General features: G+C 43.5%; 1 protein-coding gene across 3 annotated transcripts in view; it reads left to right on the forward strand.

Annotated features, from left to right (window-relative positions):
- Positions 1-12,560, forward strand: part of IGSF21 (immunoglobin superfamily member 21) — a 511,660-nt gene that overhangs the window by 115,111 nt on the left and 383,989 nt on the right. For 2 of the 3 annotated variants that reach the window (XM_040423085.1, XM_040423101.1), the window contains exon 2: positions 4,923-5,047. In XM_040423085.1, coding sequence (XP_040279019.1) covers positions 4,923-5,047 — 125 coding nt within the window. The remainder of the gene's footprint in view (positions 1-4,922; positions 5,048-12,560) is intronic. The other variant, XM_040423094.1, reaches the window with a different exon arrangement.

Below are 12,560 nucleotides of genomic sequence, written 5' to 3' on the forward strand. Positions count from 1 at the left end.
CTCCAGCAAGGGATGGGACAAGTGGCAACGCTCAGCCGAAGCCGAGGGTACACGGGTCTGTGCTCCGGCTTTTGCCTAGGCTGCCACCCAAGGTGTCAGCTGGAGCTCAACAATCTAGGTCTGGACTCTCCCCGGGCGGAGAGCCCAAGAGGTTCTGCAAGGGTTGAGGAACCTGAAGGCCACATCAGCATGTTCTTCATGCTGCATCCTCCTCCTGGCAGTCCGTGTGAATGCCCAGCCATTGTCCTTCCCCTTCAGCTCCCTTTTGGATGCAGTGAGACTTGAAGAGAGACAAGTTGGGCTCACAATAGGCAAGAATGACCATGGGCTCCACACCAGAGCCTGCTGAGAACAGTACTTCTGGGGGGGGGGGGGGGGGGAGGAAGGTCCCGGAAGAGTATTGTGTCTGCAGAAATTAGTGAAACTGCATTTTTTTCTGGCAAAATTCACAATCTGTTTTCAAGTCAGGATTAATCTCAAAATCATTCAGAAATAAAAAATGTGGAATGAAAAACACGTTGATACATTGTTTCATTTTATGGATGGATGACAAAGCCCTTTGGGACTACAAGACCACCCAGAATCAGCCAAGTAGATCTTTATGTTGCAGGGCTTAGAGGGGGCTTTCCAAATGTTTGATATTGATGGAATATCTTCAGGATAGGTGATCGCCGATCAGCGGCCTCCTCTTAACTTACCAAGCACAGCGCCTGTGCGGACTGATCTGCACCTAGGCTATGTGACCGATAAACTTGACGTCAATGACCTAGGAAGAGGCCGCAGGGCTTACCGGAGCGCCACCGCCTATTCAAACAGCTGATCGGCAGAGGTGCCAGGAGTCAGACGCTTACCGATCTGATATTGATGACCTATCCTGAATATAAGCCATCAATGTGAAAGTCTTAGACAACCCCTCTAAGACGCATTTACATGTGCAGATCCAGAAGGTAATTATTGAGAAGGGACCGTTCCTTCCCAATTACTGCCTGCTCGTCACTGGAGGAAACGCCTCCACTGTAGGGGGACGAGTGATCGCTACTGCAGTCACTCCTTATAGTAACATAATAGTTTATAAGGCTGAAAAAAAAACACCTGTCCATCCAGTTCGGCCTGTTATCCTGCAAGTTGATCCAGAGGAAGGCAAAAAACCCTGTGAGGTAGAAGCCAATTTTCTCCACTTTAGGGGAATAAAAAATTCCTTCCCGACTCCAATCAGGCATCAGAATAACTCCTTGGATCAACGACCCCTCTCTAGTAGCTATAGCCTGTAATATTATTACGCTCCAGAAACACATCCAGGCCCCTCTTGAATTCCTTTATTGTACTCACCATCACCACCTCCTCAGGCAGAGAGTTCCATAGTCTCACTGCTCTTACCGTAAAGAATCCTCTTCTATGTTTGTGTACAAACCTTCTTTCCTCCAAACGCAGAGGATGTCCCCTCGTCACAGTCCTGGGGATAAATAGATGATGGGAGAGATCTCTGTACTGACCCCTGATATATTTATAGATATATATATCATCCTCTTGCAGATTCATTTTTTCTGGAATTATCAGGAACCATACTTTCATACTAACATTCGTTCCTGATAATTGCCCCTTGTAAAACCCGCCATTAGTTTTGCAGAAGATTTTGCAACCCGGGACCTGGATTACCGGGCGGCACAAAATAATTCACACTCCTGTCCTGTCCCCCAGGACACAATGTAACGACCCTCAGCAATAGATAGGGTAGACCATCAGTCGACATAAAGGCTCCTGATCCTGTAGATTCCTCGTCTTCCCGTAGCATTTCTCCAGGGAACGTCTATTTTTAGGACACAAATGGCAATTTCTTTTTTCTTTTTCCATTTTTTTTCTTTGCCTAGCTCATTAGAAGTAATTACAGTCAGAATTTTAGCAGCCGCCGTCATGTCCTCTTCTGGTGGACGTCCTGCACCTCAGGTCTTACACAGACAACGCAATAGACGCAAATGCAATAGACGCTGCTTTAACCCTTTGATCCAGTTTGCTCTTTGTCTCGGCGGTTACAATGTTGCAACATTCGTATCATCTCTCTGTGACAACAATAAAAATCATTCCTGAAATGGCAAGGATTTTAATCATTTTTTTCCCCCTGTTGTACGTCTGACCCTTTTGACCTACGCCGCCACCCCATACTCCTCCAGAACCTCATGGCGCCACCGCTTTGTTCATCCTGCCTTCGTTCTGTATGCGGCTGATTTGCATATGACCTGCCAGATGCAAATGAATCTTGTTTGTGAGAATGAAAAGATTTTTTTCCCCCCCTTTTTAATGCGTTTAATGGATGCCAGCTCTCTTTAGTTAACCCCTTACACTTTCAAAGGCAGGAACTTTTTGAAGACGTAAGGATCCCCTAGGCAGAGATACCCTGCACCCCCCCAAAGTGGAGAATCGCTGGAGAAGCAGAATGTGCATTTGCTGAGTCAGGGAGGGCTGAGCATTTGGCAGGTGTAATTATTGCAGGGAGGCTCCTACAGGGGTGCTTGTTGGGTGTTTTGGGGCCACTTCACAGATAATTGCTTTTTCTTTCGAGAATGAAACCATTTAGCCAATCTGAAGACAAAGGGATTGTGCGCTGATGTTACCTGCAGTGTCAGGTGAGGGACAAAGATGGAGGATGTGTCAGATTTCTTATTATTTTCCAAAACCATAGACTCAGAACAGATGCAGAATTATCCAACTTTCTTCCTCACTAAACCAGCCTGATTGCACTGATTTTTTTTAAATTCATGATGCAAAATTAAGTAACTTGATAAATAGTCTTTATTAAAAATTTCCTACCATTTCCTTCTGCATAGTACGTGCAAGACCTTCACCTAGCTGGTGGTGCTGCTGAGTCTCACATTAAAATGTTAGAGCTCTACTCCTGTATCTATTGTCTCTCTCTCTCTGCTCTCCCCTTCTCTTCTTTTATTGTTAGAGATGGCAGCAGGGAGGGAAAGGAGGTTGTATATGGCAGATCAGAGTGTGGAGAGGGGGTAGAGAATCCAGGGAGGGAAAGGAGGTTGTATATGGCAGATCAGAGTGTGGAGAGGGGGAAGAGAATCCAGGGAGGCTGTACATAAGGAGGAGAGCACATAAAAGACTTGCTGGATGAAAATCACATAAGCAGTGTACAGAAAAAGCAGAGCACATTCAGCAAACTCTACAGGGAGGCGGAAAGGAATTGCACACTCTTTAGTTTGAAGTGAGAAGAGATCCATCTTGGCCTGTACGAGGGGGAAATCTGTTTACGAATGAAGCTGCACTGATACATGAGAGCTGGTGTAAGCATCAGTATTCTGGATACGCAGATCCAGCGTATATTACTAGGAGGGGCACATCTTCATGAGAAAAGTCTGAAGGTAGCAGCAGGTTACAAACTGAATGTCAAGGGGTCTGAAAATGAACGAAGGAATGAAGATTGCATCCTGAAACTTAGTAAACTTAGTGCAACTTTTTTTTATTTATTTTTTTTACTCAAGGTTACCACTAGAATATGTAAAAATCTTTACCTTTATTGCTACAAGAGTTTTGCTTCTCTGATACCGAGCTCCAAATCCCCAGTATAAAGCATTAAATGCTACATGTAGCCACCACAAGAGGGCGTTCTAGAACTTGCGACATACTTCTTAAAGGGCATCTGTCAGCAGTTTTGTACCTATGACACTGGCTGACCTGTTACATGTGCACTTGGCAGCTGAAGGCATCTGTGTTGGTCCCATGTTCATATGTGCCCGCATTGCTGAGAAAAATTATGTTTTAATATATGCAAATGAGCCTCTAGGAGCAACTGGGGCGTCACCATTACACCTAGAGGCTCTGCTCTCTCTGCAACTGTTGCATCCTCTACACATTGATTGACAGTGAAAACGGCATCATGCTTGGCTCTGTCAATCACAGTGCAGACGGTGCTGCAGTTGCAGAGAGAGCAGAGACTCTAGGTGTAACAGCAACGCCCTCGTTGCTCCTAGAGGCTCATTTGCCTATAATAAAACATCATTTTTCTCAGCAATGCGGGCACATATGAACATGGGACCAACACAGCTGCCAATTGCACATGTAACAAGTCAGCCAGAGGTACAAAACTGCTGACAGATGCCCTTTAAGGATTGAGCTCAAAAGTAACACAGTATGCAGTAAGCTCCTACACTCCCCCTAGTGGTGGCTGCAGGCAGACAGTATATTATTCTGTATTATTATTATCCTGTACTTCCAGGTCTTTGCAGAGGGTTTGGAGCTCATTATAACATCCATGGTGTCCGTGTCTTTCCATCTGTGATCTTCAGGGCTGGAGACCTCATTCAAATCATATTGCTAATTATTCCTGCGCTCGGTTTTGTTTCCCTTTCTGGCCGCAGGTTTTCTGTCTAATCATCTAAATTCTGTGATTCTCTCATTTTGTCCTTTCTTCTTTGCTTGATTCTCCATAGAAGAGTGAAAAGCGGCAGCCTGGAGCCATATGGACGGAGCCGAGCGCTGTCTTCAGTCTGCTCGCATGGCTTGGGGTTCTCTGCCGCACAGGCTGACTGCGCATCTTATGGGTTCAAGCCATAGATGTTCCTGAGAACTCTTTCCACAATCAATATTGCTTGAATATAACCCTCATATCTATTTCCCAGTGTATAAAGCTGTGATTTCTCTTATTGAGGGCACAAACTATACATAATAGTCCTCCTGCCGTACCAGTATGAGGCTGATACTAGGGGTCCTGATGCTGTGGTACTGGAGGGGAGCACAGGAGGCATTGCTGCGCACTGGTGCAGACTGTGACATTCAGGTGTTCGGCACGTTGGATGATTGATAACCCCCATCGGAGCTGTTCTGATGTCCATACTGAATAGCCCCCCAAAGCAGATAATGTATTTTTGCTGCATGTTAGAGACCAGTCACTTACAGAATGTCTTCTTCCCTTCTAGGTTATTTAACGGTCACCATTGAGCCCCTTCCTCCGGTAGTGGTTGGAGATGCAGTGACTCTGAAATGCAACTTCAGGACCGACGGCAGGATGCGAGAAATTGTGTGGTACCGGGTAAGAAAACAGGTCATAAAGACATCCTCACTCTAGTCTACAGTCCCCCGACTTCTGTCCTAGCCGCTATCCCTGGTAATTTGTCACCCATGAAGACCAGCAAGGGATTAAAGAATGAAAGCCATAATCTCATGTGCTTAGTAAAGTGTATAGTACAGCACTCCGGAATGTGTCTGAATGTGATGGAGAAATAGCCTTAAAGCTCATGTCCTCCCTGTTCTGCTGGTGGAGTCACTGTGTACATACATTACTTATCCTGTACTGATCCTGAGTTACATCCTGTATTATACTCCAGAGCTGCACTCACTATTCTGCTGGTGCAGTCACTGTGTGCATACATTACATTACTTATCCTGTACTGATCCTGAGTTACATCCTGTATTATACTCCAGAGCTGCACTCACTATTCTGCTGGTGCAGTCACTGTGTGCATACATTACATTACTTATCCTGTACTGATCCTGAGTTACATCCTGTATTATACTCCAGAGCTGCACTCACTATTCTGCTGGTGCAGTTACTGTGTACATTACATTACTTATCCTGTACTGATCCTGAGTTACATCCTGTATTATACTCCAGAGCTGCACTCACTATTCTGCTGGTGCAGTCACTGTGTACATACATTACTTATCCTGTACTGATCCTGAGTTACATCCTGTATTATACCCCAGAGCTGCACTCACTATTCTGCTGGTGCAGTCACTGTGTACATACATTACATTACTTATCCTGTACTGATCCTGAGTTATATCCTGTATTATACTCCAGAGCTGCACTCACTATTCTGCTGGTGCAGTCACTGTGTGCATACATTACTTATCCTGTACTGATCCTGAGTTACATCCTGTATTATACTCCAGAGCTGCACTCACTATTCTGCTGGTGCAGTCACTGTGTGCATACATTACATTACTTATCCTGTACTGATCCTGAGTTACATCCTGTATTATACTCCAGAGCTGCACTCACTATTCTGCTGGTGCAGTCACTGTGTACATACATTACTTATCCTGTACTGATCCTGAGTTACATCCTGTATTATACTCCAGAGCTGCACTCACTATTCTGCTGGTGCAGTCACTGTGTGCATACATTACATTACTTATCCTGTACTGATCCTGAGTTACATCCTGTATTATACTCCAGAGCTGCACTCACTATTCTGCTGGTGCAGTCACTGTGTACATACATTACTTATCCTGTACTGATCCTGAGTTACATCCTGTATTATACTCCAGAGCTGCACTCACTATTCTGCTGGTGCAGTCACTGTGTACATACATTACATTACTTATCTTGTACTGATCCTGAGATACATCCTGTATTATACTCCAGAGCTGCAATCACTATTCTGCTGGTGGAGTCACTGTGTACATACATTACATTACTTATCTTGTACTGATCCTGAGATACATCCTGTATTATACTCCAGAGCTGCACTCACTATTCTGCTGGAGCAGTCACTGTGTACATACATTACATTACTTATCTTGTACTGATCCTGAGATACATCCTGTATTATACTCCAGAGCTGCACTCACTATTCTGCTGGTGAAGTCACTGTGTACACATATTACATTACTTATCCTGAGTTACATCCTGTATTATACTCCAGAGCTGCACTCACTATTCTGCTGGTGGAGTCACTGTGTACATACATTACATTACTTATCTTGTACTGATCCTGAGATACATCCTGTATTATACTCCAGAGCTGCACTCACTCTTCTGCTGGTGGAGTCACTGTGTACATACATTACATTACTTATCTTGTACTGATCCTGAGATACATCCTGTATTATACTCCAGAGCTGCACTCACTCTTCTGCTGGTGGAGTCACTGTGTACATATATTACATTACTTATCCTGTACTGATCCTGAGATACATCCTGTATTATACTCCAGAGCTGCACTCACTGTTCTGCTGGTGCAGTCACTGTGTACATACATTACTTATCCTGTACTGATCCTGAGTTACATCCTGTATTATACTCCAGAGCTGCACTCACTATTCTGCTGGTGCAGTCACTGTGTGCATACATTACATTACTTATCCTGTACTGATCCTGAGTTACATCCTGTATTATACTCCAGAGCTGCACTCACTATTCTGCTGGTGCAGTCACTGTGTACATACATTACTTATCCTGTACTGATCCTGAGTTACATCCTGTATTATACTCCAGAGCTGCACTCACTATTCTGCTGGTGCAGTCACTGTGTGCATACATTACATTACTTATCCTGTACTGATCCTGAGTTACATCCTGTATTATACTCCAGAGCTGCACTCACTATTCTGCTGGTGCAGTCACTGTGTACATACATTACTTATCCTGTACTGATCCTGAGTTACATCCTGTATTATACTCCAGAGCTGCACTCACTATTCTGCTGGTGCAGTCACTGTGTACATACATTACATTACTTATCTTGTACTGATCCTGAGATACATCCTGTATTATACTCCAGAGCTGCAATCACTATTCTGCTGGTGGAGTCACTGTGTACATACATTACATTACTTATCTTGTACTGATCCTGAGATACATCCTGTATTATACTCCAGAGCTGCACTCACTATTCTGCTGGAGCAGTCACTGTGTACATACATTACATTACTTATCTTGTACTGATCCTGAGATACATCCTGTATTATACTCCAGAGCTGCACTCACTATTCTGCTGGTGAAGTCACTGTGTACACATATTACATTACTTATCCTGAGTTACATCCTGTATTATACTCCAGAGCTGCACTCACTATTCTGCTGGTGGAGTCACTGTGTACATACATTACATTACTTATCTTGTACTGATCCTGAGATACATCCTGTATTATACTCCAGAGCTGCACTCACTCTTCTGCTGGTGGAGTCACTGTGTACATACATTACATTACTTATCTTGTACTGATCCTGAGATACATCCTGTATTATACTCCAGAGCTGCACTCACTCTTCTGCTGGTGGAGTCACTGTGTACATATATTACATTACTTATCCTGTACTGATCCTGAGATACATCCTGTATTATACTCCAGAGCTGCACTCACTATTCTGCTGGTGGAGTCACTGTGTACATACATTACATTACTTATCCTGTACTGATCCTGAGTTACATCCTGTATTATACTCCAGAGCTGCACTCACTATTCTGCTGGTGGAGTCACTGTGTACATATATTACATTACTTGTCCTGTACTGATATTGAGTTATCTCCTGTATTATACTCCAGAGCTGCACTCACTATTCTGCTGGTGGAGTCACTGTGTACATATATTACATTACTTGTCCTGTACTGATATTGAGTTATCTCCTGTATTATACTCCAGAGCTGCACTCACTCTTCTGCTGGTGGAGTCACTGTGTACATATATTACATTACTTATCCTGTACTGATCCTGAGATACATCCTGTATTATACTCCAGAGCTGCACTCACTATTCTGCTGGTGGAGTCACTGTGTACATACATTACATTACTTATCCTGTACTGATCCTGAGTTACATCCTGTATTATACTCCAGAGCTGCACTCACTATTCTGCTGGTGGAGTCACTGTGTACATATATTACATTACTTGTCCTGTACTGATATTGAGTTATCTCCTGTATTATACTCCAGAGCTGCACTCACTATTCTGCTGGTGGAGTCACTGTGTACATATATTACATTACTTGTCCTGTACCGATCCTGAGTTTTATCCTACATTGAATGACTCAGATTTCTATGTAGATTCACTGGGAGGAATTTATCATAAAGGGAATATTTGAAGTCAGCCTTCCTTGTGTCTGTGTTGACATACTTTGTGCCATATGTATGAAGCAGCGCACATTTTCTGGTAAATTTGGGGTATCCTTAAACCTAACTCCAGTTTTCTGCACCCCCCCCCCCTTTACTGGAGTGACTTTTATTTGGCAACTTTTTAAAAAAGTGCTATTGATAAATCTGGAGTGAAGCCCATTAACATCGCCAATCACAACTACTTTCCCACCTACTTTTCAAACCTGGAGTGAATGGTGTATAAATGCAGAAAGTCCAAAAAGTTTTTATACAAGTGACCAAAAATTTTGGAAAACCCTGTTCTGTGACTTTTTGAAGACAGTATTCTGGAGTGCAGGGTGAGATACATTCCCCCAGTCTGTGTATAAACTGTAGAATTTCTGCACACTGAACATAATGGTACATATCTGGCGCCACGTTGCTGCGGTGTAATATTTGGGTGTTACAGTGTATCCGGTGCCATCAGGTGGTGGCCGGTTTTTTAGCTTTGTCTGTGCCATTTTGTGCCTGTGGCTCTTTCCTGGCATGGCGCCCACCCACCGACGTACGCAGAGTGGTCTCTGGTAAGATAAGATTAACCCACTTTCCCTCTACTGATCTCTCATGCTGTTGGAGCTTATTCCCTCCCTCGGAGTATTTCCCAATGTTAAAGAGATGTTCAGGGCTTTATTTCATTGTCCTTTGGGCTTTGGAGGGGATTTGTTGCATATTTTAAGACATTTCATTTGGAATTCTCCATCCTTACCGACGTTTATATTATTATTTCCTATGCAAATCAAAACTGCCAGTCCTGCACTGACGAGTCCGGCAAAGCCGCAGCAGATCTGTCAGTCATTCAGGGATAATACAGAGCTGTGCGAAAGTTGGAGCGGATGTCCATCTCCCTGGAGAGCGTGGGGTTAATTAGTGAGGAAGAAGCAGCCACGTTCATACATTACATAGGTGATCCAACATTGTCACCTGGTTTGTGGAGAACAATTCGGAGATGATGCTTTTAGGATATTGCCCTTTGACATCTTGCTAAAGTTTTTATTTTCCCTCTAGAGAAGGGGTAGGCAACCTCCAGCACTCCAGGTGTGGTGGAACTACAACTCCCAGCATGCAAACTTGCTCTGCTCTTCTCGGAACTCTCATAGAAATGAATGGAGCATGCTGGGATTTGTAGTTCCACAACAGCTAGAGTGCGGAAGGTTGCTGACCCCTGCTCTAGAGAGAAATATTTGCATTATTTATAGGATTACTTTTATATAATAAGGCCTCATGCAAACGACCGTTGTTCTGGTCCGCATCCGAGCCGCAGTTTTGGCGGCTCGGATGCGAACCCATTCACTTCAATGGGGCCGCAAAAGATGCGGACAGCACTCCGTGTGCTGTCCGCATCCGTTGCTCCGTTCCGTGGCCCCACAAAAAAAATATAACATGTCCTATTCTTGTCTTGCGGACAAGAATTGGCATTGGCATTTCTACAATGGTCCGCCTGTTCCGTTCTGCAAATTGCGGAAGGCACACGGGTGGCTTCCGTTTTTTGCTGATCTGCGGTTTGTGGACCGCAAAAAAAACGGCACGGTCGTGTGCATGATGCCTGAAGCATATATTTGTCATTGATGTAGGAATAATTCTGTTTGGGCTCAAAATTGCAAAAAGTGACACACTTTGCAGACCCCCTGATATTATTATTATTATTATTTTTGCAGCCTCCTCCTAGTTTCACACTTTTCTCACGTGGACATTTCCCTCCCTGTAACAGATGCTGGATCTGTGTGCCCAGGATGCTTCTTTCTTCCCCTGCAAACTTCCTTATGTGTGTGCTTTCCTCTCTGTCTGCAGCCTGTGTGATCTGCCCTCCTTGGATCCTTCTCTTCCATCCACTCTCTGATCTGTCTTAAGCAACGTCCTCTCCCTCCTTGCTGCTCATAACACACGGATACGCAAAAAATATGGGTGACGTCCCTGTCCATTCCGTATTTTGTGTAACGGAACAGCCGACCCCTAATAGAACAGTCCTATCCTTGCTGTAATGCGGACAATAATAGGACATGTTACTATTTTTTTGCGGAACGGAAATACGGACATACGGAAACGAAATGCACACGGAATTACTTCCTTATTTTTTGTGTGAACCCATTGAAATAAATGGTTCCGCATATGGTCCGCAAAGAAAAAAAAAAACGGAATGGACACGGAAAGAAAATACGTTTGTATGCTTGAGCCCTAACACTGACAGAAGAGTGTGTGTGTAGGGGGGGATCAGAGTGATGAATTTATGTCAGATTCAGCAGCACCAGCAGCTAGGTGAAGGACTTGCGCACACACCCTGCAGAAGCAGAACGGTCAAAGTTTTTTTTTTTTTAATAAAGTCTATTTATAAATTCGTACACTGAAGCTACCGCATATGAAATCAGTTTTTTTTTTACTACTGAAGGCACACTGCTTTTTCTTTGAATACAATTTTATTTTGTGTATTCATTGACTCTGATGTGAATGAGAATGTTTGACTCCACTTGATGTCTGTATTTGTATGTGTTAAAAAAGAAAAAGAATACAATACCGGTATGTTCGTTTTACAAAAAACAAAAACAATAAAGCCTTTCAGTGCAGAATTAATACATCTCACAGCTAAAGGTTTACTACAATAGTTGTATCCCATATAGACAAGCCAGGCAGATATTTTTCACCTGTAGTGATACATTGTAGCAAACCCCTAAAAGAGGTTATCCCACGACTGATGTAAAAAGTGAAAATCGGACATCATATAGTACATGACAATCTCTTTCTCGCAAAGCTAGAACCAGCCCTGCACCTCACATGGGTCCAGAGATCTCCTCATTCTTTGCTGCAATTGTTCCGTTAGATTATCTTTAGGCAGGCACCTCAGGGGCGTGTCTTTTCTCAGGGGGAGTGTCCTTCTTACTGTAGCTCTTTCTCTGTAACGGCCACAGCTTCTAACAGAACATAAACCTGGTGACAGTTGAGCGTGTGCGACCAGCTCAGTGAGGTGGACAAGAATTAAGGAAAAGCACAAACAGCAGGTGGCGCTATACAGATACATTTTATTGAATAGCTAAGCGGTTTTATAAAATTTTGAATTGCATGCAATTACAAAAGTATTCAGATGCAGGTGGAAATTTGAAAAACATAGAACTTGTTTCATGGTACAACCCCTTTAAGAGAGGAGAGAGGTTTGTGCTGCTGATGTGTTCACCTCACAGATGATTGTGAGAAATCATAAGAAACCCTCAGCTGTGGGAAATATGAGGTCAGTAGAAGTTTCCATCTTCTGGATGTAAACAGGAATATTTCCATTCATTGACAGGAAGCGTGGATCTTGAACAAAGTGAGGAATTGAAGCAAGTTGCAGAATATAGCAGTATACGGTGAATATGATTACAGTAACATTGCCCTTTAGTGAGATCGTCTTGCCCGTGTTCAGCAGCACGTCTGAAATGCTGGGTTTGCTCTCGCTGGAGATCTGCCACAATGGCGGCAATCATTTTCTACTGATAAAACATTTAGAAAGTTATTGCCTGTGTGAGTCGGGTCTATTTTTATAAGGAAGCATTTATCTTATAATGGAGTGCAGCGGGCAGGAGGCTTATAGGGCGGCCAAAAACGGTAATCGTGTAGCATCCTGCGCAAATCCTTCATCTCAGATAGGACAGATGTTTCTGCTTTACTCTAATCTGTCTCATCATTATTACCGTAAGGTGTATAACAATGATAAAACCTATCCAGTGCGC

Source organism: Bufo bufo, chromosome 1 (genome assembly GCF_905171765.1).
Source record: "Bufo bufo chromosome 1, aBufBuf1.1, whole genome shotgun sequence".
NCBI classification, from domain to species: Eukaryota; Metazoa; Chordata; class Amphibia; order Anura; family Bufonidae; genus Bufo; species Bufo bufo.